Source organism: Lutra lutra, chromosome 9 (genome assembly GCF_902655055.1).
Source record: "Lutra lutra chromosome 9, mLutLut1.2, whole genome shotgun sequence".
NCBI lineage: Eukaryota > Metazoa > Chordata > Mammalia > Carnivora > Mustelidae > Lutra > Lutra lutra.
This window is the reverse complement of record NC_062286.1, coordinates 80,288,817-80,316,517: the sequence shown is the minus strand read 5'-3', so window position 1 is coordinate 80,316,517 and position 27,701 is coordinate 80,288,817. Positions and strand designations below refer to the sequence as shown.

The following is a 27,701-nucleotide window of genomic DNA, read 5'->3' as shown; positions in this document are numbered from 1 at the left end:
ACCCACTTCCAACCTCCTAGATATAGGTATTTTTTTAAGGGTTTTTTTTTTTTAAGATAACAGAAATGTATTTTCTCACAGTTTAGGAAGACAGACGAGACATATATATATATATATATATATATATATATATATTTTTTTTTTTTTTTTTTTTTTTTTTAGTTAGTTTTGCAGTCTTTTAGGCCTGGCTCCAATCAAGACAGAGGTCCTCTTGGCCTTCCAAGGGAGGGACTCATAGTGGCTTCGAGATAAAGAGTCTACCCCTGTTTCTCTATTCCTACTGTCCCCACATGGGCAGGCTTTGCAGAGCAAGGGACCATGGAGAATGGGATGCTCAGGTCCCCAGGTCTTTCTGCAGTGACAAAAAAAAAAAAAACAGAAGAACCCTAGGGATGGTACTCAAACACTTTCCCTTCTTCGGCTCGAACCTCAGAGAGGTCTCCCTACTGCCAGCCCCATGGCCCGAGCTCCTGATGCCCTGGCAGTGACCTTGTGGTGTCTGGATGGAGCCATTCTGTTCTCATGCAGAACCCACCCCTTTAGAAGGCTTCTGCCAGCAGAAGTAGGGACACAGCTGACCCAGAGTGGCATGGGTATCCTACAGATCAACCAAGCACACAGTCTGAGCCGGGGAGGGGCCTATCACCTATTTTGGGTTTAGGGTCCCATAGATTATCTGGTGAAAGCCATCTCCCTGGACACAGGAGTATAGGGACAACTGTTATGGTTCAGGTCTAGGCATTCTTGGTGGCCTAGAAGCACACCCATGGGCCTCACAACGGGGAGTCCCCAACCTCGGCAAGGACCACCTCTCCCCACCCTCCATGATGACACTTTCAGTGAGTGAAGCCTCTGGTGAGGGAGTTGGCCCCTGAGTGAGGTGAGGGCGGGAAAGGGGGAAGCACCCGTGAAGGGCAGGGCATACACACTACTGATGAGGGGGTGAAAGACTGGGGAGAAGGGGGGCTTCTTCACCTAGCCCCAGAGCCCAGGGGGCAGGAGGCGCCTCCCCTGAGGTGGGCTGGGGGTTGAGGGAGAGCCAGAACGCTGCCTTCCAAACCCAACACCCCCACCCTACACACTGTGGGCTCCAAGCAGATTTTCAAAAAATGCCATTAGCCTCCCCACCTCAGGCCAGGGAACATGATTCTGTCAGCAGAAAGCATTCAACCCAAAAGCTGGGAAGAGACACTGCAGCGAGATGCCACATGCTGGAACAGGAGGGCCCTTACGGGACTGGGGGCCTGAGGAAGGGCCAGGTGGGCAGTAAGAGAATTCCCTGTGCCATTTCCTTCAGGACAGCTCTGTCCCCCTCTGCTCCCAGCCTCCAGTGGCAGGTAACACTGCACTTGGGAAAAGGACTTGCTCATTAAACAACGTCAGATGCCAGGCCCAGACTCTTATGACACACACTCCGACCTGGGGCAGGGCCAGGACCCCTTCCCACTCTAGGAATTTAAGATTCTCCTCCGCAAGGGCACCTGGGTGGCTCAGTGGGTTACACCTCTGCCTTTGGCTTGGGTCATGATCTCAGGGTTCGGGATCGAGCCCCGCATCGGGCTCTCTGCTCAGCAGGGAGGCTGCTCCCCGCCACCCCACTCTCTGCCTGCCTCTCTGCCTACTTGTGATTTCTCTGTCAAATAAATAAAATCTTTAAAAAGAAAAAATTCTCCTCCGCACAGTTTTTGTCTCCATCAAAGCCTAACCAACAATGGAGTAAACACACACACACACGCACACACCCATGTGCACACACGCACACGCACACAAGCACATGCATGGCTGGCAGCAGACAGTGGATCAGACTTTGCCTGACGCTCGTGAGAGTGGAGCTTGGAAAAAAGTGATGTCACTGGTACTGGAAAAAGTAGGGCCTTTGTCCTTTGTGTATTTTCACTGAAAGTAAAAAAATAAACTTCTACACAGTAGGTAATGCTGTACTGTGCTTGGGATTAATGAGACAAGGGAACTCATCTCTTGGCCACACACACTATTTTATCTGTGTTTTAGTATTCCCTAAGCTATCTGCCTTTTCAAGTGAACTGATTTCAATTTCAATTTCAGTAATCTCCCAAATGCAGGGCTGAGGCTGAGGGTCAGGGCCATCTCCTCAACACAAAGGACGGGCTCTGTAGAGTTGGTCACGCAGCAGCTCTTCTTATTCCTGGCCCATGGGCAGTCGAGCCCCACTGGAGACAGGATGGCAGGAGGACAGGAAGGGTTAGGAGTCAGAGTGCTGTGGGCAGAGGGTCAGTGTGGACTAGGAGCAGTGGGGCTGAAGGAGGCTAACTGCCCAGGAAAGCCAGCTCTGCCCTCAGTGAGTTGGGGATGGACAGAGGAGATGCCCAGGTCCCCCACATGAAGGGAACCTCCTTGGGCTGGGACAGCTGCGGCTTCCCTTTATCAGCTAACATGGCTGCAGCACCCACCAGTTTCCCCTGATTCTTTGTGAGCCTGTCTTCATTGCCAGTGTGAGTCTCCCCTCCAGGGAGCCGGCACCGCGCTTTCTGCTCTCCAAAGCAAGACAGCCTTGGCTGTGCTGAATAGACCCAAAGGGGGAACATGGTGGGAATAGGGGTGCTCCAGGGCCCATCATCCTGGGCTCCCAGGATCAGGGAAACAAGATCTATTGTCCCCAGTACCACATGCCTTAGGGAAAAGAGCAGAAAACAAAAGATGACCGACTTCCTTACTTCCTCCTGCAGAGCCACACACCCTCCTGCCTCAGGTAGCCCAGCACGTCTTCTGTTCCCCAGTGTCCTGGCTGGGTGGCAGTGGGTCCTCTGTGTCTAGGTGGGGGCAGGAAAGTCTCACCCTGCCATACCCACCATGGCCTGGGCCAAATGATCGTGAACCCTGCTCCGAAGAGAGGGGCCTTTGGGCAGTGTGACCTGGTTGAGGGGGGCAGATGTGGAGCTGCCAAGGATGGAGGGAGAGGCCAGGACTGCTCAGGAAGGAGGGAACCCCTTTCTCCCAATGCCTGTGACCTGCCTAGGGGCAGGAAGGTGGTTCACTGGGCCTCTGCCAGCCCAGCCAGAGTGAGCAGCTCATCCTAAACTGGCTTGGCCAGGGTTATGATTAAGTTACACAAGCAGTGTCCCTGTGTGGCTCAAACACAGAGCCCAGGGCGAGGTGGAAGCAGCTCCAGCACGTGCATGTGAAAACAGTCTCCCCTGGGGTCCCTGTAGCCCCCCTAGAGCCTGCAGCTGCAGCATGGAGCTCACCACTCACACCACCCTCCTGCCAATGCCTCCAGGCACAGAATGACAGAGCCTTCTCTGACCCCACGGGCCTGTCCCCACCTCCATCCTCCAGCCAGGGGCTGTACATGCAGTCGGCACTTAATCAGTGTGCACCAGCTGGCTACGTGGCAGGGTGAGGGCGCACACGGGCACCTGTGTCTGCAGCAGGCCAGCCCCCAGCCATGTCCACAGGGAACTCACTTGAAGTTCTCAGGGTACTCTGTGATGGCCATGTTGATAACGTCCAGGGCGTGCTGGTAGTGCTTCTGGGCCGAGAAAAGGAGCGCCAGCAGGTGGAGGGCATTGGCATCATCCCCGCACACTTTCAGGGCCTCCTGCAGCTGCTCCATGGCGCTGGAGATCTGCCCGAGAAGACAGCCGGGTGAGCAACCTTCTCCAAGGCCCAACCTCCCCCCAGGATTCAGGGGCTAGTGCCAGCCAATGAGGGCAGAGCAGACTCAAGTGAGACCCTAGGCCCCGGGCATGGAGCCGGTGCTCTGACAAGAACACACGGCCCAAAGTACCATGGCGAGAGGGCGCTGTCGTCCCAGGTCAGGCTTGGGGGTAAAGAGGCAGGTTCATGGCACAGCACAGAGGACCTGGGTGGGTGTGGGGGCTCCAAGGAGGCCAGCCCAGTGTCCGTGTGCAGAGCCAGAGGGGGCCTCTCCGCACCTGTCCGTGCAGGGATGGAGGCCAGCACTCAAACACCTCTTCCTGCTCAGAGGCCCACCTTAGCAAGAGCTGCGGCTCTGGGGTGGGGGGTGGGTGGGGAATGAAGGCTGGCCCTGCCACTTCTTCGCTAGAGCCTTCGGTCGACCTCTCTGAGCTGCCGTTCTTAGCTACAAAGTGAGGAGGGCAGTCATGCCTGTGCCAGTGGCTGAGAGGGTAGGATGACATGAGAGAACATTCTGCCCAGTTCTGCACATGTGTGAGATGTGCGTGTCCCTCCTCAAGTCCCCAGGGCCCAGGCAGCCGCGGAGCAGTAAGACACTGCCTTCTCATCCAGAGGCTTATCATGAACTTGACTGGCGAGAGAAGCACCAGTGCTTTTATGGAGGGTGAAAACTACAGAGCTCTCAGGTATGTGCACATCTTCGGAACACCAGAGCAGAGTGCTGTTCCTTGAGGACAGTGGCAGCCTCACCCCGGACCTGGAAGTTGAGCCTTGTGGGGAAAGCTTGGTGGAAGGTGAGGACCTATTCCTGCAGTCAGTCACTCAGCAATGTCTCAGGAGACCGAACCCTTCTACGGGCCGTGAGAGCCAAGAATAATCCCTTCCTGGGTGCCCCCCAGAGGCTTTACCACATTTTCTGACTTAATCCTCACTGGGTCCCTCAGAGATGCAGAGCGAAGGGACTCATGTAACAGATGAGAAAACAGGGACTCAGAGAGGTCAAGTCCTTGCAAAGGGTCACGTGGCTGGGCAAAGCAGTGGTAGCAGGAGCAGCTCCGCAGCCTTCAGGGACCTGGGAGTTAGGAAATTCGACAACCCACCTGGCGGACAAGGGCCAGCTGCAGCGAGACATAGAGGATGACCTGGGGGTCACCGGGCGCCAGCTGCTGGGCTCTGTATGGGGAGAAGGAGTGACAGGTCAACGAGCAAGGATTGGGCACCCTGTGTATGCTGTGGGCCTCCAGCATGCCAGCCCTGGGCTGTGTGCTGCAGGGAGAAATGTCAGGGGATCTCAGAGGTTGCCCAGTGGGGGAGGATGGTGGTGGCAGCCCGTGGGCAGCAGGCTCCCAGAGAGCTGGCCAAGGCCCTGTGATGGCCTTATATAGAGCCTGGAGCCTGACATCTCCTCCACAGGACAGAAGGGAACAGCCCTGTGGTTAGAGAGGCTGGGAAGGGCCTCTCTGGGAGAGAAGCCTGGGGAATGAAGAGCTGACCCTGGTAGCTCCGCAGGGATTGGCTCAGATGGGACTCTGTCACCTCCCTGGGTTCAGGGCCGGAGCGGGGCTGGATGTGCTAATATGTTCCCATAAAGGTGGCAAGAGACGTCTAGCACCGCCTATAGGCTAGCAGCTTTCACAGCAGTACTGGAGAAGGGTTTCTCGGGCATCCCCCTCCCTTCCTCCCTCCAGCACCCTGGATGCCAGAAAATGTCTGCGAGGACGGCATGGGGGCTCCTTACAGCCCTCAAGTCAGAGAAGGGCTGGCAGGAGGCAAACACCAATTTTGAGTCCCTGCTACACTTAAGGTGCATTCGTGAGGTGCTTTTCTAGCTCTATCTCACAGAATTCTCACAACAGTCATGGGCTCTGATTCCCAGGTTAGAGCTCTGAGCTGCAGCAGGGAGGAGTCTGGGGGCAGCCTGCCATCACTGGAGGGCTCAGCCCACCCACCCCACCTCACCCCAGAGGCCTGTCCCCACTTCCCACATGAGCTCTCAGAGCCTTGGCTTCCTGGTCAATAAAATGGGGCCTGAAACCTTCAGTCTGTCTCCAGCAAGGGGTCCAGAGAGATAAAGCGTGTGAGTGTGCCACCTGGTGCCTCTGCTGGGCCGGGGGCCCCCCCTCACCTCTCCAGGGTCTGTAATGCTTTCCGGTGCAACTCGTCTTGCTTGGATTTCAGAGTCGCTGCAGGAGAGAAGACAAAGATCGAGCTGTGAGGGGCCGCCAGCCCAGCCCTGCCCCATCCCAGGCACATGAGGTCTGCAGGGAGAGGCCCCACGAGGGCCCTGGCCAGCAAATGCTTGCATTCAAGCAGTCACTGGGGGACGGTGTGGGGCGTCCGCTTGGCCCCAGCTTCCCAGTGTGTGCCTTAGCATACCAGCTCCTTTCACCTCTTTGTCTTCTCTGCTACCTAACCCTTGAGAGACAGCCTCCAAGGGCTGCTGCCTGCCTCCGGGGGCTTCTTTACTCATAGGACTCTGTTTTTGTAACCATTTTAACAATATTTCAGTGTTAAAATTTAAGGGCAGGCATTTGAAGCCTTAGATGCACATGGAATCACCTGGTAAGCTTTAAAATTACTGTCAGCCAGGCCCCAACCCAGCCCTGGTCAGATTACTCTTCCAGGTTTAGTCTGAACGGGACACCATCACTCCCCTTCCTGCAAGCATAGAGAAGTCAGTGACTGCCTCACTGATGGGGGCACACGTGGTTGAGCGGGCAGGGTTCGGGAAAGAATGCCAGGCTCAGGGCGGCAGGAGTGGAATCCGTCCTCCAAGCACAAGTATTGATTAAGCCCCGACTGTGTACCCAGCAATGCTCCACATGTCAAGGGAGGTTTAAAAGACCCCAGAGGGACACAGCAGTGCTGAGGTAAGAGCAAAGCAGAATTCAGACACCCTGTGGGGTCCAGGCGAGTAGTGTATTGCAGACTGCGAGCACCTGGAGTTCCAGAGGCAGGCAGCAGCTCTGCCAAGGGGCTGGGGCCACGCCTGGAAGGAAGCGCCCATGAAGAACGCATGTGTGAGAGTGATGAAGTCTGGTAAAAGAGTAGAAATGGGACTGAGGGGTGTGTGAGAGTGTGTGTGTGTGTGTGTGTGTACTCGAGGGAGATGTGCTGGGTGGTGGGGTGGGCACTGGTGGGAAGAGAAGCCCGAGGGGCCCCTGGGAGGCCTGACCCCCCTAGCAGAGGCTCTGAGGCCCCGGCACTCACCGTCAGTGGCCTGCAGGCTGTAAGTGAGGCCCAGTGCCAGGTAGCCCTTGGCAAGGAACTCCCCGGCTTCCTCCCCGAGGTCGATCACCATCATGGCAAAGCGCTCTGCATCCTCCAGCTGCAAAGAGGAGAGGCACAGGTCACTGGGAGGGCTTTCCTGGCCCCGGCATGCCGGAGGTGCAGTCACCAGCCTGGGACACGCAGAGCCACAATTCCTCACATGTGGGCAGCACGATCATAGGCCAGATGGCTTGTCCGAGACCACACCACCACTAGGTGGAAGAAATAAGGCTGTTTCCTATAGCAGCAACTCCCTGGACCTCTTCCCAGCAACCCAAGGGGCTGTGCTCCACGTCACAGGGTGGTAGCTCTGTTCACAGGAAACAGCTTCCCTTGCCCCAGACAGCCTAGCTCCCTAGAGCTTACTCTGCCAAGAGTAGGGACCCAGGACCAGCCCAGTCTGTGACAGCTCCTTCCACCATCTGGTCTCTGTCTATGCCTGACCTGTGCAGCAAAGAGAGGGAAGCCGGGGCTGGGGGCAGGCAGGGCCCTGGGACTGGGTCTTGGGGACACCGCCAACCCTGCAGAACGGGCAGGCTGCCTCTGGCTCTGTCTGTGAGCTCGCTCATGGACACAGGGAGCTCAAACTTTTCAGGGGAAAAAGGCCTGAGGTTGTTTTTGTCCTGGGAGCAGGAAGAACTGTTCCAGTTGGAAAGGGGCCAGTGGGCGCAGATCACGTGTGCACATACCATCACACACGTCATGTGACACGAAGAAGGACACACACAAGGCAGCCCTCTCAAGCCGTCTGGGGCACCTACAGCAGTCAGGCCAGTCAGGGAGGCGGGAGACAGCTGGGGGTCTCTGCCATGCCCACTCACAGCCCACAGGCCTCTAAGATGCCCTCCTCCTCCTCCCCAGCCCAGGAATGTCACCCATCCCTTAGTCTGGCACAGCAGTGTACTGATGTTAGCATCACTGAGAACAAGGACTGGCACACCCCAAAGCCCCACTGAAACCCAGATGTCACGGCCCCCTGTAGGGGACATCTTGCCTCCGGCAGAGGCCCATCAGGGAGCTACCTTCAACCGAGGAGTTAAATTCAAATCCAAGTTGGCTCCTGGCCTTCACGCCAGTGTTGTTCCTGGCTACCCCACCCTGGAAGGAGAGGGTTCAGCTCTGCACATCTTGTGGCCTGACCACTGGCCACAGCCAGGATGCTGGTAGCCCCTCCATCCCTGGGATGCGGAGCTGAGAACCCGAGACAGAGGCCATCGGCAGAGTGGAGTTGGGTATGCCTCCCCTCTGCACACACCCATGGGAAGCCCTGTGCAGGAAAAGGGCTGAAGGAGCAGAGAGCCCACCGTGCGGGAAGGGAAACAACAGAACCAAAACACGAGGAAGCAGGGCATGTGACTTGACAGCCCAGACAGCGATGGGGGAACAGGGGGCGGGGCAGGGGGTGCTGAATCCCTGAGGCATGTCTGCTGGCCTGATGCGTGCTACCAGGGCAGCATTCCAGCCCCCTCGTGGTGCTGCTCTGGTTGCGGGCCTGGGCAGTGGGCCACCTCCAGTTTGAGGGGGCTGGTCACTGAGAGGAGCACGGAGTCTAAGGACCTAAGCTCTGACACCATCAGGCCCCAGATCTCAAGGTCTGGGGGAGGCCGTAGTTTAGGAAACCCGTCCACTGCCTGCTGCCCAGCCTCCACCCGCCAGGCGGGCCCAAAGCTGGAGCAGCTAAGATCAGTGTCCTGTGGCACCTGCCCAGTGGGACCTGGGGCAGTGGGGGTGGGGGGTGTGTGAGCCTGAAAGACGAGCTGCGAACACCGGCTCTGGTCCTCACCCAGCACCTGACAGCTGAGGAGTCAGGAGCAGATCACTTAGTTTCTGTGCCCCAGAGGTCCTCTCCTGCGAAATGGAGACTCAGACCCCCCACCCCCACCTGCCCCTCCGCAGAGACCTCCGCAGAGGCTTCTGCAGCAGCAGGCTCTGTGATGGGCCGGCTGGGGAGCCCCAACGACAAGGGAGAGGGCGGCCTGTATGAGCTCGCGCGCAATCCTCACAAGCTGACCCCCACAGGACAGGGTAGCCCCTAAGTAAGGCCCCACCGTGTGATGCTGGCATGGGGCCGGCGGGGCTCCAAGGGAAGGACAATCATGTGGCTGCAGTTGTCCAAGGAAGACTCATGGCCGAGGGGGGACAGGATTAAAGGGTTAAGTGAACAAATTGCCCCCTCCCCCCACATCCCATGACTGATAAAGCTCATCTCATACGCTGTCTTTAGGCATCATTATGCCCCGTTCAAACAGGAGCAAGCCGCTTTATAAACCACCAAGTACAAGTTACAGAATCTAGAAACCCATCGCTTCCATGTATAGACACCCTTCCCAAGACCGTGTCCTTCTTCTCAGCAAATGCCAGCTTTGATCTCTGGTAACTCGTGTAGGGAAGGTGCCGGGAACAAAGCTCAATGGTTACTGGCAAACAGGGAAAAGTCACTCTCCAGTTCACACACATCATATTCTGGGCCAGGAGAGCTCACCATACTTTAGCGTTAAAAAAAAAAAAAAAAAAAAAGTGCGAAAGGGGCGCCTGGGTGGCTCAGTTGGTTGAGCGTCCGACTCAGGTCATAATCTCAGGGTCGTGGGATCAAGCCCTGTGTCGGGTTCTATGCTGGGTGTGGGGCCTGCTTGGGATTTGCTCTCTCCCTCTCTGTCTCCCCTACGCACCCCCCTCCCTCTTTAAAAAGTGAAAGCAGGGGCGCCCTGGGTGGCTCAGTCGGTCAAGCATCCGACTCTTGATTTTGGCTCAGGTCATGATCTCAGGGTCAAGAGATGGAGCCCTATGACAGGCTCTGGGCTCAGGGCGGAGTCTGCTTGAGATCCTCTCTCTCCCTCTGCCCCTCCCCCTCTAAATAAATATATAAAAATAAAATCTTTAAAGACAAAAAGGAGTTCTGTGTCAAAACCCACGAACAGGTCTCAACTTCCAACGTGAAAGCCACAGCTCTAATCCAGCGGCTGACCGAGCTGCCCGGCGTCTGCCTGTCTCCAGCCACCCCCATCATCCTTCCCCCCGGGACCACCTCACTTAGCCATTCCAGTCTCCAGTCACTTCCTCTGGTGGCCTTGAAAGTCAACAGCTGGTGGCGCTAAGGTTGGGGCTTCTGCTAGGGTTACAGTGCTGGGCCCTCCTTGCACATCAAAACACCTCCAAAGGGATGGGTTTTTAAAGTTCTTTTCCACCATTCTCCTTCCAGTGATATACTGCTTTTTAATATCTCTTTTACCTACAGCAGCCCTGTCACTTCGCCACAAAGTCCAGGTAGAGACCCTCCATGCCCCCATGCCCCTGCCATTCTAGAGCAGTTTAGAGCCTGATGGCACAGGTGTCACACAGTGGAAGGTTCTGGGGCACAGGGAGCTTAGAGGACTTGTCCGAAGCCACCTGGCGAGGGAGTGACAGGACTGAGTGTCCAACCCAGGTCTCCTGAGCCTGCGTCTGGATCCTTCTAAGCTGCCCGAGTCACGGCTGCCCTTGGTGGTTCCCACCTTTCTTCCTCTCTGACCGTTTGGGAGAAGGATGCAGGAAGACTCTAACGTTTGGACCCTTTACTTTGGTTTTTCAGAAGGGCCGTGTTCCCATGACTTCACAGGTTCCGACAGCTCTCCAGGCTGTTCAATTTGGTGCCCACACAGACAGGCCTCTGGCTCAGTGGCCTCATCCATCTTGCACTGGGCCAAAGAGGTTGTTCCTGTGGCATTTTAGCCTCTTCCTCCCTTCCTGGGAACTGGAGAAAGTTCCCTTCTGAGCCTGCCAAGCTTGTTGAAACAGCACCTCTGGTTCTCCTCAGGCCCTTCCAGGGGCCCGGGGCCTGTTGCTAACTGCTCCACTGAAAACGCACTTCTCCCTTCCTGAGAGGAACAGGACGAGGTTTCCTCATTTCCACATCCAGTGGCAGAGTGGCTGGCATTCTTTCTTCCCTGCCTCATAAACCCTCAACTCGTCTTCCTGGCTCTGGCCACCCCTGGATCTGAACAAGGAAGGTAGAAACACAAAAGCACCTCCCTTCTGAGAACCTGGTGTTTTGAAGGGACTGTTGCTCAGCAGGTTCCTGTCGTGTGCAAGGCAGCAACACTCCTTGACTCTGGTGTCAGAGCCACCTGTACGGGGTGTATGTGACTGCCTCCGGGGTACAGAGGAGACCCAGTGAGGGTGAATTATTCCCTGAAGTCACACAGCTGCTAAGTGGGTAGGCAGGGATTTGAACTCTATGCTCTCTGCCTCCAAAGCCTGTGCCATTTCCACACTTCTTCCTCTCACGGAAGAGGCCAAGAGACACCACAGGCCTTTCCTAGAGGAGCCTGGCCTGTTTTCCTGCTTCCTAACTCCCCTCTCGTGTGTGACATGCAGCAAATATGCACACCCCCATCTCCTATCCTCCTAGGGAAGCCTCAACTTTTTAAATTAGATACATTTTAAATAATTGTGTTTGGAGAAATACTAAAAAGAAATATTTACAATTCTTTTCTTCCTGCCCCAAATAACCAGCTAGGGACCTTGGCAAGACATCAGCCACACCAAGGCTGCCACACACTGCTGTCCCTGGGTCAGAGCCTCGGATGCCCCCTCCCTACCTAGAGGAGCCTCAGGCTAAGCCTCAGGGGCAGTGCTCTCCCGCCTGCCCCCACACCTGCCCTGGGGGGCAATCACCTTGCAGCAAACCCCATGTCAGCCAGCCTGTGACTGCATGGGTCCCTCTGCCTGGTGCACCACGACCTGAGGGCCACCTTGCTCTCAGACCCAGGCTCAGCCTAGGGCGTCCCACACTGGCTCTGGGCACGCAGACAGGATGTGGGGCAGCAGGTGCTCCACCTCTGGGCACATGGCCACCCCGGCTGGTTTCACCCAGCACAGCTCGTTTTTCAGATGTCCCAGTTTCAGCCTCCCTTCCTGCAACCTGGGCCAAACTGTCCACCCCCAGATTTCTGTCCTCTGCTCATGGAGCTTGGCTGGGCAATGGCCGGGCCTGCTGGGGCTGCTGGGAACCAGAAGAACAGTGATGGCAAAAGGCAGAGGTGGCCTCAGCTGCCTTTCAGGAACTGTGCTCCATCCCAAACACCAGCACCCCTCAGCCTGTCGAGGTCAGACCCATTCTTCCTGTTCATGGCCCTGGAACAGAGAGTGCTGGGCCGCCCCTCTCCTGGCCTCCTTGGCGAACAGGCTGCCTTTTGCTACCCACAGTCTGCTCTCTGCCCAGTGCCAATTTGGGAACCTGAGACCCACTGAACCAGAGGCAGACTTCCCGCACCATCTCTCCCAGCCAGCTGGGGCGGGAGTCATTCTAGAAGATATGAGTGGACATCTACCCACATGCAGGGTTCTTTGCTGGGGAGAAGGGCTCAGGGTGCAGATGTGGTAAGTGAAGAAGCTCCCCGACTAGTTGGGAAGAGAAGTACCATAGAAGGCAGAATTGGCTGCTGAGCAGCTATGCTCGTCGGCCAGCAGGATCTATCCAATAAGTACCGACGTGAACTCTGGGCTGGGGTTTCAACAAGGAAGAGAGACAGAATCTGCCCTCAAGAGACACAGGGGATTACCAGGTAAAGTGTTAGGTGTCCAAGACAGGTATAAAAAGGGGCTTCAGGGAGGTCTGGGAGTTCCAGGTTAGGGATGGCTGCCAGGAGTCACCCCCCAACTCCCTCCAGTGGGACCTGGCTTGAGCCTGGACCCAGTTTCAATCCTGGCTCAAACCAGCCTCCAAAGCCATGCAGGCTTCTCAGCTGAAGTTAAAGAGCTCACCGTCCTCCCTGATTCTGATGACAAGTCTGTATGTTTAAGTTTCCTTTTGGGCTTTTCTATTTATGTTGTCATTGATGACTTTGCTCCTAACTCATCTGATTTCAATTCGGACTGATTGGATCCTAATTTTATTACCATGTAATCTGAATGCATGTAATGACTGTAATTACACCGCTGAGGGAAACAGCTCCTCCACGGTGGGAAGGCCTAAATTTAGGCTTCCTGGCAAGGGTGCTTGCCGGCTGGGTGGACACCCATAGCCACCTCAGAGCTGGGGGCCTCGGGGAGGACAGGGGCCCATCCCAGCCCCAGCTTGGTGAGGCGATGGGCGTGAAGCCCCTCTGAGGAGCCCCAAGAACACTCAGGAGTGTGAGCGAGGGGTCAGCGAGCCCACCGTCTCTGTGACCCCTAGCTCCCACCACGGCCCTCTGTTGCAGAGCAACGGTCTGGGTGTCTCTGCTGACACCCGCGTATCACCCACGTCCCCACAGCTCCCCACCTGTAAGATGCAGGGTGCCAACAGGTCCCCTGGAGAGACGTGGGGGGTAAGGGGTTTCCCCACTAATCCCAGGGTGGGGGAAGAAAGCAGTGATGAAAGAACCTGCCACAGGCCTGAGCCCTCCACAGTCCAAGGCGTCCTCCTCCGTGCATCTCCTGACCCATCCAGCCTTCTACATACTTTATGTCATTTATGCCACATCTGAGGAACAGACTGTTATCATCTCCATTTTAAGAATGAGGAAACCAAGGCACAGCAAGGTTGTGTACCAAGACCACTTGGAGGTGGGCAGGGAAACTCCAACCCAACTCACATCGCAGCCACTTCCTAATGCCTGGAGCCTGTAGAGGTGGTTCTGCCAGATTTCCCCTCACTGAAGCCACACTCTTGAGCCTGGGGCCCGACACCATGCTTCCCCCTCCTCCGCCATTCACAGTGAGGGGGGCCACGGCGGCCATGCAGGCACCTCAGCTACAGAAATCTTTGAACCAGGAGACAGACGGGAAGGTACTCTTCTCCCCTTGCTCCTCACGCGAGGGAGGCAGTCCTCTCTGTAGCAAAGAGAGGACAAGGCCCACGGGGCGGCGAGGTGGGGACCCAGAGAGGGTGGGGGACAGTTTCTGGTCCCTGGGAGACTTGGCAGGAAGGCTTCAAACATGGAGTCTCCCTTCCCAGGGCTGGATGCCCAAGGAGGGGGCAGTGGCAGTGGGAGGTGGACAGGCTGCTGTAGGCCCCTGGAGCCTGGAACAAGCTGGGCACCCAACCACAGAGAGGGTGGGCTTGGGGGGCTGGGAGAACAGGCAGGGGAGGCCTGTGTGTGGGAGCGGCTCCCCATGGGGAGACATGGGCCTGGAGGGCTGATGAAGGAATGGGAACTATTTTGTCCGAAGAAAAGAGAGGTGGTAGGGCAGACGGCCAACAGGCAGGAGAGGATGCATTTGTTCTAGGATGGCCCCTGACCTCAGGAGGCTGGTGTGGGCACAAGGAAGCGGGCACCCTTGGGAAGAAGGCTCCCAGTAGGAGGAGACACCTTTGCAGAGGCTCCACCCCAAGACCCCACAGGCTCAGAGCAGCCCCCAGGGGAAGCCTAAGGAGGAGAGCCCAGTGCCTTTCATGGCTCCGTGCTGCTGGCTTCTGGGAGGGCCTCAGAGCCAAGCTGCCGGAACACCTGGCCTATGGGGAAAGGGTGCACCTGCCCATTCAGCCACCTCGGCAGAGCCCTTGGCAGGCAGCTGAGCACAGGGCAGGGACCTGCAGGCTGAAGCTAAAAGGAATGAGGGGCCCAAGAAAAGAGGCCACCTCTAGTCCTGCCCACACAGCACTGCCCCCCATAGTAATGTGAACATCTGTCCAAATGACGGCCAGCCCAGATGTTCTGAGTCCCGCCCACTACCGCAACACTGGGCAGGCAGGGGCCCCTGCTACTTTTGACTCTACATTTGGTTCCCTGGAGACCACATCTCAAGACTGAACCATAAACCTGATACCAGCCTGAGTCGGGGAACCTACTGCTACAGACAGAGGCTGGTTTTCTCAGACGATTCCTCCTTCCAGGCCTGCCTGCCTCACAGCTCCCCACACAACCCCCACCCCACCCCTTATACACACAGCAAGGTGTGCACACCCTGATCTCATGCCCACCTGCCACCCTCTGCAGGAGTCGCTGGGCCCAGGGCCCTTCCCCCACAACTCACTCACCCAGTGCAGGGACCCGATGCAGACCTTGGCAGCCATCAGGGGCACAGTGGGGTCCGAGGGTCGAAGCTTCATGCACTCCCGCAACAGTGACACGGCATAGGCTGACTGCAGAAGAAAGGGTAGGTGACACCATCACCGGCAGCCCTGGGTCTCAACAGACTGGGGGTCTCGTGCCTACAGCAGGGGGGCCTTTCCCAAATAACCAGTCCTTGCTCTGCACCCCTTTCCCCCTAGGAGGCAGGAAGAGGGCCCAGCGGGAGGAGCCCGGGCCACGTTGGCAGACAAATCCCTCCCTGGCCCCAGATTCCGCATCTGGAGAATGGAGGCTGTGAGCCTTGCCCAGGTAACAATAGCTCAGGTAACAACAGGTAGAAGTGCTTCTAAAAAAAAAATTCAGATGTGAACCACAGAAATTTTAGGGGCAAAAAAGGGCTCTTTCAAACTTCTGAGTTCAACAGCCTTGGTTTACAGGTGACAAGATGAGGCCGAAGCTCCAGAGAACTGGGAGGCAGGGCTGTGATCGGGAGATGATGGGGGTGCATAATGGCTGGCAGAGGGGAAGGAGAGAAGCTGAGCTGGCAGAGGCAAAGAGACCCTCCAGACAGGAGTCTGGCGCCCCTCACGGCGGCAGGGACTCAGCCACAGAGACAGAGCCAGAATGGACCTACTAACCATGGCTGCATGTGGACGGAAGGCCAGGACAGGAGACCATCCACAGGCAGGCAGTAATGCTACCAGTCACAATAAGGAGAAAAAGAATACCAGCTAACATTTATTCAGATATTACTATGCACCACACAGTTATAAATCAGAGCTCAGCAAAACACAGCCCACAGGCCAAATGTGGCCCTCTGCCTGCTTCTGTGAATAAAGTTTTATTGGAACTCAGCCACACCCATTCATATATGTATTGCCTACGGCTATTTTTATGACACAGCGGAGTTCCCACAGAGGCTGTTTGGCCTGCATAATCAAAAACGTCTCCTATCTGACCCTGTACAGAAAGTCTGCTTCCCCCTGCTCTAGGTGCTAAATTAAAATTTCACAACTCTCCTATGAGGTAGGTGAGCATGTCCCTATTTACAGATGAGGAAAATGAAAGGCAGGAAAGTTATGTAGCTTGTTCTAAGGCACAGTACCCATCCATGGCTCTAGGCTCGGAACTGCCCTTTCCTGCCTCTGCAGTGACTCCTAGGGTAGGAGAAGCAGCCTGGGTCTCCCTGCTAGACACACACACACACACACACACACACACACGAGACACACACCACTCGGGGCTTCTGACTGCGTTCAACATTTTTCCAAGAAACTCAAGAGGGACACCTCTCCCCCCCAAGTGTGCACACTCCATACTTGTGTGACACCCCAGGCAGGGAGGGGCATGTGTGTGAGCACAGTTCCCCTGTACTAAGCCCTACTGTGAGCCAGGCTTCCTTACCATTACTTAGCTTTCACCCTCCGCAGCAACTCCAGGGGGACCACTGAGGCAATGGGGGCTCTGGAAGGCTTACCAGTTCAAACTCAGTGTGAGAGACTGGAAGAGAGAGAGATGGATGCCCAGTCTTTCTCTAGCTACCCCTCCCTTCCCCACCAGCTAAGGAAAAGCTCTTCTCAGCCCAGACATGACAGACTGAGGCTCTGGGCTCAGGCATATCAGGTCTGTTCGAGATGTCTCAGCCAAGGGCTGGCTCTGTGCCCGGTGCTGGGCTGGGGTTGTGGGGTCACTGCCGGAAGAGGGAAGAAGAGGGAAGTGGCCATGGCTCTTGCCTATCAGGTGCCTGCAGAAAGGCCAGGGGGAGAAGACCAAAGCTACCATCCCCCACTGCTCTCTCAGAAAGTGAGGGTGTGAGACCCAGCACAGGTGGGCGTCAGCAGATGTCCTATTCCAGGCCTGAGCTGTGGGGAAGGGGCCCTTGTGAGGGGCCTGAAGGAGTCACCAGGCAATCCACTTCTCCTGTGAATGCCAATCCCACCCCCCTGGCCACAGAACCCCAGCCACACACCACAGCAAGCCTCGGGCTCCCCTTGGCCTCCTTCTCTGGCTGCTGCCCTCTGCAGAGTGGAAGGTTCTCTATCCTTGAGATGGAGGTTCTACAACCCTGGCCATCCATGCTCACGTCACACAGACACAAAGCATTGCTCTTTCTTCTTCTTTTTTTTTTTTAAAGATCTTATTTATTTATTTGACAGAGATCACAAGTAGACAGAGAGGCAGGCAGAGAGAGGAAGGGAAGCAGGCTCCCTGCTGAGCAGAAAGCCCAGTGCAGGGCTCCATCCCAGGACCCTGGGATCATGACCTGAGCCGAAGGCAGAGGCTTTAACCCACTGAGCCACCCAGGCACCCCAGCATTGCTCTTTTAGGAGCCATCAGAGGACTCCAGTAAGGGCAGGCAGCTTGGGTTTTTGTGTTTGTTTGTTGTTTTTTTTTTTTGTCATGGTGGTTACCTAGCAACACAGCCAATGTGACTGCTGAGGAGATCAAGAAAAGGAGCGACCTAAATTATGTCATGGACCTCGTCTTTTCTTCCAGCAGGCTGAGGTGTCCAACATATATACGTCCACCCAGCCACACCTTTGGCACGAGTGCAGGTACAGAACCTTGATTCCCACCTTGGGCTTTGGCAAAGCCCAGCTCTGGCCACTCTGCTGCAGGGCTGCCTGGGCCAACTAGGCAGACTGAGCTGGTATGCAGGGTTCCTAAGGGGGCAGGGAGTGCGTTTCCAGAACAATCTCCTGCTGCAGCAAAGGCAGGCATGGGTATAATTCCATGTCTCCAGCCTGTGGAGCCTCACGTGTGAGGAACTCACCAATCACCACAAGGCCCTGACTGTAAGCCCATTCTTGTGCCCACCTTGCTGGTCTGTGAAGGAGTCAGGCTGAGACACCAGCTCCCTGGAGCCTGGGATGTGCTGGACTGTGTGTGGACCTCTGTGAGCCCAGCTCCTCTCACTAGGGCCATCGAAGATCCCATCCCTCCCAGGATAACACCTTCTCCCTTGACTGGGGAATTTCCTGGCACAGGGTCAGAGATTAAAGCTACCTTCTGAGAGATTAAAGCTAGCCTTCTTCAGAGGAGGGCTCCCCAGCTTTCCTTTGCATCTCAAAGGGGCCCACAACCCATGAAGGGTAAGGACCACTGCCCTGGCCCTGGGCCTCTCCTCCTGGCCCACACTCTCACTATTGTAAGATCTGAGGTTCTTTGTTTCCCAGAGGCAGGAAGACACTGTCACATGCTGCTGTGAGCTGTCTGCCCAGGCTCTGAGCCCCTCCTCCTCCCCTCCCTCAGGCCTCGCTCTAGCTGCAGCCTGAGCTCTCCCTGAGACTTGGCAAGACCCTGCTGAGCACAGAGCCAGGATAGACCATGTCTGTGCCTTTAAGATGCTCTGGGGGGTGATCAACATGGTGGTGCTGGGGAAGAGGTTTGGGAAGACAGAGGCCCACTGGGGGTTAGAGGGGGAAGGAGGCCCCCCACTTGATTCTCACTCTACTTCCCTGGCTCCTTCTCACCTATTCCGAAGCAGCACTGCTCTTCTTCCTCTTTCCTGCCTAACCTTTGTGGAGGAGGTGCCGGCAAGCCGAGGAGGGCCCTCCTCTGAACCAAGCTGCTGGGCTAGAAATGGCAGGTGGCACAGATGGGCGGGGGAGGGGGCAGGAATTCCCTCAGCCCCACAAAAGGGCTCTGGGTGTTTACAGCTCTTGGAACGATTTGCAAGTTCCTGCCACCTTCTTTCCTGCCTTCGTAGCATCCTCGGCTCTAACACCCTCAGCACCCAGCTCTGGAAAGGTTTTCCTTTCATGTTACTGCTGAAAATAGGGGATTATGTAAGTGTAATTCTCATCAGAGCAGAAACCGGGGGGTGCTGGAACAGGGCTTGGTGGGTAGAGAGCAAAGGTAGCCCTGGTGACTGGGAATAAAGTCAGACCCCTTGTGCGGGGCAGAGAGAGCTCCCCTTGCCTCTGTCCCAGCCACATCCACTGGCGCAGTTCACCCCCCAGACTCCCTCGTGGGCGCTGCCCCTCTGCTCCACCCTTCAACTCTTTCATCCTCGGCAGGTCCATGGGAAGGTCCTTTCCTGATGCCACACCTGACAGGCAGGAAGAGAGCTACGGCCCAAATGAATGTATCCCTCGCTCAGAACCTGTGCCCCACGCCTGTTGCCTGCAGTGGTACTCAATAAGTCACACGTGGAAGTGCGCTGTTGCCCCATGTGTGCACATGGGCTAGGAGAAAAACATCCACAGACTCACAGCTGCACACCTGTAACTCCCAGGTGGACACCAGACTCACACGGGGATCTGAGTGTGTGACCCTCTGCTGCCCCTCACTCTCCCAGAGGTGAAAATCCGATGCTGGAGAACATTTCTGACTCACCGCGGTGCCCTCTGCCCAGCCCTGGAGGGGACTGGAGGAGAGCAGAGGCCTCGAAGGCAGGTGTGCCACCTCCCTCCCCCGAAACACGTACCCTAGGTCTTACCTTCCCACAAGCCACCATGGAGAGGGCAACTTGGTACCAAAGGTGAAATTCTTCAAATGCAAACTTCATGGCTCGCTCTAGGCACTGAGGAGAGGGAGCCAGTCAGCACGTACCCCCCCAGGGGTCCTCCCACCCCCCGGCGATCCAATATCCCCCAGGACAATCACTGCTCAGATCACTTCCCATACGAGGCTGCAGGAGGCCCGTACTTGGTTGTGTCAGAAAACTCCAGGCACAACCTATCCCTGCAACTGGACAGATTATTCTGTGTGACCTTCCGCAAGTCTCCTACCCTCTCTGGCCCTTGGTTCCCACCTTCCTAATATGTGACTGCCTCACAAGGTGCTGGGGAAAAGGGAATGAAATTGGGCCTGGGTTTTTAACGTGTCAGCATCCCGTATAAATAATAACTGGTATTTATTATTGTTGTGTATGGTACCACTCTGTTTTCTTACGTGGGTTAATAACTTACACACGCTTCCCAGCAACCCTGACAGGTGGGTTCTCCCATTGGTACCATTTCATAGATGAGAAGGGTAAGGTTTGAATGACTTGCTAGAGTCACAGGGCCAGTAAGTGGCAGAGCGGGCTGACCCACAAAGCCGCCCAAATGGAAAGGCTTTTCTGTGTTCTGCTGTTGTCCACGACCACTGAGAAAACGGACTGCCCCACCAGCCTGTCCGATCCTGGACAACCCCAAATCAGGGACGGCCTGATGAAATCCGGCAGATACTACAAGTGCTTCCACGATGGAGGCAGAAGCCAGGCTGTGAGGCCAGGATTCACCACGTGGCCACGGTCAGGTGGGGTGGGGGACAGAGATGAGGTTCCGGAACCAGAAAGCATGGATGTTAAGAGCTCAATGGCCTGGGTTCACAAGCTGGCTCAGATCTACCCCCTCTGCCATCGAGGGCAGGAAACCAGCTCTCCAGGCCTTGCCTTCCTCACTGGTAAACTCAAGAGAACACCACTTCAAGAAGGTAGCACCTAAAAGCACCTTGCATGGTGCTGGGCACAGGCTGGGGCTCAGATGTCACCAGCTCCCTCAGGGGCCCTCCTAACCTTGTGGAAAGAGAAGCTACTGCAAGAATGGGCCTCCTGTGCAAGGAGACAGGGGCCCCAGAGCCACTCTTGATTCCAGCCCAGATTTGAAAGTTCTAAAATGCGTGCACACCATTCGCCTTGTGAGGAACGGAGAGAGGGGCAGCTTGGTGCCTGCCTTCACTCCAGAGAGGGGCCACACTGGGAGCAGGGAGCAACTGGTAGCAGGTTTTGCTCAACAGAATGGGGTTGCTCTGTCCAGCTCAGGTGGGAGGGGGCCCGGGGTCCTGACACACACCAAGCTCAGAGCTCTGCCAGCAGAGGCAGTCACAAAACACCAGTGTCATCCACGTGGGAAGCTGGGGGATGGATAATTTTCCCCCATGCTTCTTTATACAATGCCACGTGTTCTTTTGAAAGAAAAACACATTAAAAAACTAGGAAAACCACCCAAACCCAAACCACTCATCCTGCCAGGGAAGGGCAGCTCTCCCAGACCTAGCAATGAATGGTTCCCGGCCCTGTCTCCCAAGGAGATGGTACCCCCTGGTGGAACGGGGAAGGGACCATGGGGGAGGTCCAGTGGTGGCCCCACCTGGCTTCTGGGGAGGGTATAGGTCGCCATACCTCGGAGAGCATGACGTACTGGCCCCTCCTGCCCAGCGTGATACTCAGGAGGTCATAGATGGCCGCCGCGTTCCGCAGGCTCGCCGCCCGGTCCTCCTCCTGCTCTGGCGCCCGGCTCAGCACCACGTCCCGAGTAGCCTGTGGGGGGACATAGTTGGGGAGAGAGTAAGCAAAGAAAATAAGCAACGGCCTGTCCCCGAGTCGCAGGGACTGTCGCCCTTACGCTGCTAACCCAGGCCATGCTCCCGAAGTCAGCCAAGGCCCTGCCCCCACCCCCATGAAGGCCCCCATGAAAGAGAGAAAACCTCCACCCACAGCTGAGGATGGGGTGAGGAAGCTGTTCTGAGGGCCCCTGCTCTTCAGTGTGTTAGTCTGCAAAGTCTCAAACCTACAGAAAAGTTGCAAGGGTAACAGTGTTGACCACTCCTGCTTTGTCGCTCTCTAGTATAGGATAATAAGGATAGAGTCAGGAAGGTAAGATGACCCTTGCCCCCTAAGTACAACGCCAGAGGAATGCCAGTATTTCAGGAAACGTAAAACTGGTATGTCTAACTAGCGGCTCACAGTCAGATCTATGGTCTTAGGCTTCTCATCCCAGAGCCCCATCCAGGTCCATGCCAACATTCCAGGGCCGTGTCTCTTCTGTCTCCTCTCATCCAGAAGGGCCCCGCAACCCTCGACTTTCAGACCCTGGCATTTTTGAGGATAGAGGGGAGCAGTTTTGTGAAACAGTTCCTTGCAAGCTTGTAACTGTCCATGCACAGAAAGAGCTTCAGGTAACACCTGGAAGTGTCTAGATCAGGTGTGGGGCTCTGCTGCTTGACTCGTGGGCTGTAGCCCCTCGGTGCCATCAGCACCTCTGATAAGGACCTCCCAGCCCCATACCTCCTTCCCATCACCACTGTGTTCAACCCAGACCCAATGCTCAATTTCTTCAGACAACAGACCTCTCCTCTCAGAGTTCCCTAAGAAATCTCCAACATGCAGCCTCTGTGCTTGGTGCCCAGCACTCAGGAGTTCAGCAGCTCAGAGCTGCCAGGTAGCTGCTGGGCCCTGGGACTGGGGGGTGTTGGGAAAATATGCTTAAGCAGTAGGAGACTGTATACTCCGAAGTGGGGAGCTCTGTATCACCAAGCCTGAAATCTCCCCACTGGGGATTCGGGACCCTCTTGCTCTGTGGCCTATGGTCCCACTCCCTCTTATAAACCCATACTCTGGAGACAACACTCAGGCCTGGGAGTAACCAGCATGAATCATGGAGTCTCTGAGTTGAGCAGCACCAGGGCAGAGACCAGGCTAGGAATGCTCTGTGACCACACACACACACACACACACACCCCCCAAGGGCTGTATCTGCTGGAGCAAGGCTTGGTTCCAGCCAGATGCTCCTGCTGGCTATGCTCCTGCTGGCTACTCCCAGTATCCTTCTCCCTCTGTAGTAGGGGCTGAACCCCCTTTTGTGTGTTGGAACTCATTGTTTTCTACTTCCCCACATAGGACCTCAGACCTGAGGATGCTGGGACAAAAGGGAGCTGCTGGCCCTTAAAACCAATTTCTTTTTTTTTTTTTTTAAGATTTTATTTATTTATTTGACAGAGAGAGATCACAAGCAGACAGAGAGGCAAGCAGAGAGAGAGAGGAGGAAGCAGGCTCCCTGCTGAGCAGAGAGCCCGATGCGGGACTCGATCCCAGGACCCTGAGATCATGACCTGAGCCGAAGGCAGCGGCTTAACCCACTGAGCCACCCAGGCGCCCCTAAAACCAATTTCTCACTGTCAGATCCACATTACTCTTCCCGTTGAGAGATGGTCTTCAAAACCTCCCTCTGGGCAGGATTATGAACCCCTTCCCCAGGTCAGGAGCTGAGGCCCCCATGAGTGAAGAGCCATAGAGGCAGAAGAAGCCCAGTGGCCTTCAGAGTGCAGGCTCTGAATGCGTCCTGTTGTGTAACCCTCAAGTACATGCCCAGAGGCTTCTGGAAGCCAAAACGCCTCTAAGACCCAAGAAGTGACTCATCCATGGGGGCACTTCAGCAAGGCAGGCCAGTGTCCAGAGGCCGTGACGGGTGCCCCTCCAGCCACAGCACGTGGGGACTGCCGCCACCCCCATGTACACGGAGCAGCCCCAGGAGAAGGTACAGGGTGCCAGGAGATTCCCAGAAAGGATGAGGGCTGGTACCAGCCTGACAAATAAGAGCCCATCAGGAAGCCCAAAGAGTTAAGGGGAGAGGAGCAGAGAGGGAAAGTGCCAGAGAAACCCACCCACACAGGTACCATCAGGAAGAGAGAAGAAATTCTGAGAGGCTTGGCAGGAGCTATTTGATGAAGCGAAGTAGGAACACAAAACTGGCCACGTACCTCCCCACTCCTCCCCTTCCAGCCCTCCCCTCCAGAACTCCCCAGCTCAGCCCCCAAGGGTGGGGCCCCGAGAGAGGTGGGGTCCCGAGAGGCAGCCTCATCAGGCAGCCAAGACAAGGGTGGAGGCAATGAGAGGATGGGGCCACGGGGCCCAGAAGCAACAGCAGGAGTAAGGAGTACTCATGCTCAGTGCACTCTGACCTAGAAATCTGCTGGGAGAGAGGGATCCTGATGGAAAGGGAGCAGTGCGGGCAGCCTGCAGTGGGGTGATGGGGGGGTTCTTCTGTGGGGTATGGGGAGAAGCCTGGCTTGGCACATGCAGGATCTGGAAGCTATCCATGCAGACCGGTCTTGTTTTGGGGATGGTGGGCAGCGAGTTGTGCCTCAGGTTGGCCTGTCCTTGAAGAGTAACCCCTGTAGACCCCAGCTCCCAACCCCCTCCAAACTGCCCCAGCACAAGGTCAAACCTCTTTTCTGTGGCTGCCACGAGGCCTGGCCCACCCGGCCAGGTTCTCCCCCAACCAGCTCCCAGTCTTCCCCCTACCCCACAGAACTCCCCGCAGCTCCCTCAGCACCACAGACTGTCTGTACCCTCTGTCACCCTGCGTGCCTCTGGGCTCCTCACAACTCAACTCAGATACTTGTCAACCTGACTGATCCCACCAGGCAAGCCTGCCCCCTTCTCGTCCTTTCCCACCATGGGGCACACACCCCAGCCCCTGTATGCCCAAGGGTCCCCTGGTTCTGGGACAGGGACATGTCTCACTGTCTCCAGCACCTTCCTTGGCCCATGTTTGTAGAATGGGTGATGTTGAGCAAGAGTTCTGGGCTTGGTGTGGAACCCGTCTCCTCTTGCCCTCGACCTTGACCTTTAGGACAACAGTGTCTCTGGCGGGGCAGGCGGGGGTGGGGGAGCAGAAGGGGTGGATTTCCAGCACTGGGCTAGGATGAAGTCAGAAAACCAGGTACAGAACTGAACATGTCCTCAGCCTGGGGGCTGGGCCTCTCCTATAGGCCGACAGCAGGGAAGGGGTCTCCTTGGGGGTCCTCAGAAACAACTGGAGCCTATGTCAAAAGGGAAGCAAGGTTCTACAAAGGAAAACAGAAAGCAGAAGTCTGTCCTGGTTGCTATGGCTCCAGGGCAGGGCTGCGGTGGGAGGCGGGGGTGGAGCTCGCTGGGTGGGAGAAGCGGGGCAGAAGGAAGGAAGCTGTGGGGGCCAGTGACCGGGCAGGAATTCATGTGCGGCACCGAGGGCGGCGCCTCAGACACTCTGCTGGGGGCTTCCAGTCACTGCCTGCGTGTGCCCTGAGTAACTTGTACCCTCCTCCCCTGGGCTTACCACCCTCAGGCCAACGACGCTCCCAAATTCCCCGAATGCCTTGAACTAGTCCCAGCCACTCTTTGCCTCCACCATTCAAATGGCCTCGCTAAGAAATTCTTCAGATCAAATGCAGACAGAGACAAGAATGTGCCTATGACCTATACAGTGAGATACAGACACTGACTACTCTTCTGACCACCACCAACCTCACTCCTCTGGGAATCACCAAGAACAGTCTCCTCTTGTTCCCCCTGCATAATCTCTGCCGCCACCTCTACGGATGCCTCACCTTTGTATGGACCACACATTTTGTCCCAGGCAGGGTCCTGAGCTGTACCTGCTCCTAACCCGGGCCCTCTGGCTGCCCCCACCCAGGGAAGCCTCCTCCAAACCGAGGACATTCACCCCAGGCCCTCTACAAACCAAAAGGGGAAAAGCCCCCCCCCCAAAAGCATGCACCTCTGACCCCCCTCCTCCAACAGCTCATACTGCCAGCTTGACCCGTATCTGGTCTTGGGAGATGGATCCAGAAAGCAAACTTAGGGCCTTATGGGAGGACTGGCGGGGGAATTGCCATGTCCCCAGGCTGGCCAGCCCGCCTGAAAGCCAAGGCAGGCAACACTTCCTCCAACAGTCCTCCTTCCACTGCCACACATTAGCTTTTCAGGGTCACACCCCTCACATCTCATCCGGACTCACAGTAACCCCAGGGAGGTGCAGGAGCAAACCACTAGGCCCCCTTTGCAGATGGGAAACTGAGGCTCAGAACGTGAACTAATTGTGCAAGGTCCCCAGGAGGTAAGGCTGCACCTCCAAGGGCCAGTCCGGGATGGCTTCTGTTGCCTTATGGGCACCCCCTGCCAGCCCTAGTCCCGACCCTCTGCTGAGTGCAGGGCCTCAGACCGCACTGACCTTTGTTTCCAGCTAGCCCCGTTTCTCCTTTCTAATCCCTGACACGAAAAGGGTGAGAGAAGGAAAGGGAACTAACCTGTGGAGTACTTTGCAAGTGGCATCTCACAATGACCTCATGTACATTGTCCTATTTCACAGATGAGAAGACTGAGGCCCAGGGACTCTCCCCAGGGCACACAGATAGATGGGACCCAGATTAGAACCTAGACATTCTGACTTCACCCCCAGAGGCCTCTGAAGAAGTGTGCAGTAGCCTCATCCATGCCACCATGGCTCTGCGTATGGGGGAACCAAAGCAAAACACCAAGCCAGGCCTTCCCAATCAGGAAAAAAGCCCCTTGGGCAACATTTCCAGGGCTCTGCTCCACCCTGTTCTCAGCTACAGCTGCTCCGCCTTGGCCAAGGACCCAGTCTCAGGGCCTGCAGCTGGTACCCCACAAAAACACCCTGAAAGGAGTCCTCTGGCAGCCTCTGTGCCTGGCACCTGCCCCTCCGTGGAGGGCACCGTCATGTTCCGCTCCTGCTGCCGTCCCCCACCAGCAGACGTAATTACCACGGCTCTCAAGCTGCCAGTCCACGGAGCCAAGAAGTAACATGCTCTGTGATGGGCCCATCCACACAGAGCCCTGGCCAGGCCCACGCCGGCCCCCACTCTCCTGCCGCGTCAGGCTTCTGCAGCAGAAATCACAGCTCTTCCTGCCAGCGAGGGCGAGAGGCTCTCCCACCTCTACTGAGACACCCGTTCGGAGCTGGCAGCATGCCCAAGCAGATCCCCTACCGCGGCTGCCTGCGGCAGAGCAAACCAGGGGCCAGACGCTGGGAGGATCCGTGCTCCTCTGCGAGTCCCAGATGGAATCAAGCCCAAGAAGCACTTTCCTTCTTTCTTTTTTTTTTTTTAAACAGAATGGTATCCTCAAACCAATTTTTCTCCCAACCTGATCTGAGCCTTACTGTTCTCTAAAATGACTGAATCAGAAGCAAGCATTTATCAGGACAAAAACAAACCTGTCTTGAACGTCTATAACATACCAGGCACCTGTGTGTTCGTTTTCTGGCTTTGTCTGTGCAAGAAAAGCCTCATTAGCCTCATTTTACAGACGAGAAAACTAAGGAGCAGGGAGGGAAGAACCTTGTGGAGGCCACACAGACTGTGAATGGCAAATTCAAGGCTCAGACTACTGGGTCTGACCCTGGATTTGACACAGTTCACCTGTAGGTTCCAGTCCCCAGAAGCTACCCATCCCCCCACCCCCACTCAGTACCAGGCCTTTGGAACCTTCTGGTTCCCAAGCACATGACACCAGCAGCAACTTCTCCACCAGCTGAATGAAACAGACCCACAGGTTCAGTCTGTCTCTGCATATATTTTTATGCCTAGATGAGTATTTTTGAGAGGATCAAGACTTCTGTACTTCCTGGTTCTCCAACTGTTTGAGAAAATCAGACTAGTTTGATCCAGGGTTCTCGTAAAAACTAGAACATACACTTGGGCTTCAGCAGACTGGGGTGATTCCTTCTGATACAAGGACCAGGATTTCCTCCTGGCCCCTGGATCCATCTCCAGGAGGTGGGAGTACATCTGGGATGGGGGGCAGGGACTGAACTCATCACTGTATCTCCGGGGTCAAGTAGGGCCTGGCACACTACAGCTGCTCAAATGAGATGGGATGGATGGAGGGACGGATGAGCAAATGCGTGGGTGGATGGACCGATTTTAACATGTCCCAAAACTAGGTCTAAAACACAAATCTTCAACCAGTTATCACTTGCATTTCTGTGACAGCATTTGTAAGGATTCTATTTACCTCTTGAAAGATTGGGGGGCGCATTCCCTATTCATTCTGATTGTGCCCAGTTAGCCTATAACAAAAACCACATCCAAGGCAACAGCCCCACACTCAGGACTGCCTGAGTTCCAAACCACAAAATAGGGGCTGACATGCTCAGGAAACCCTCACACTCCCTTTCTCAGAGCAGCTGCTCTGGTGATCCTGTTGGTGGACAGCGTTGATGATTATGTCTCCTGGGCTGACTGTGCTGGGCCAGCTTTTCCCGCAGCATAATGAATCCTGCAGGTATTAGGCAAAGCTAAGTAGCAGCCAAGGCAGCCAGCTGCTGTTCT

The 27,701-nt window shown here is 56.0% G+C and overlaps 1 protein-coding gene across 7 annotated transcripts in view; it reads right to left on the bottom strand.

The window, feature by feature from the left end:
- Positions 1-27,701, bottom strand: part of TTC7A (tetratricopeptide repeat domain 7A) — a 116,592-nt gene that overhangs the window by 38,226 nt on the left and 50,665 nt on the right. For 6 of the 7 annotated variants that reach the window (XM_047745513.1, XM_047745515.1, XM_047745514.1 and 3 more), the window contains 7 exons: positions 20,989-21,126; positions 19,321-19,404; positions 14,846-14,950; positions 6,847-6,964; positions 5,762-5,819; positions 4,737-4,809; positions 3,444-3,604 (listed from right to left, as the gene is read on the bottom strand). In XM_047745513.1, coding sequence (XP_047601469.1) covers positions 3,444-3,604; positions 4,737-4,809; positions 5,762-5,819; positions 6,847-6,964; positions 14,846-14,950; positions 19,321-19,404; positions 20,989-21,126 — 737 coding nt within the window. The remainder of the gene's footprint in view (positions 1-3,443; positions 3,605-4,736; positions 4,810-5,761; positions 5,820-6,846; positions 6,965-14,845; positions 14,951-19,320; positions 19,405-20,988; positions 21,127-27,701) is intronic. The other variant, XM_047745512.1, reaches the window with a different exon arrangement.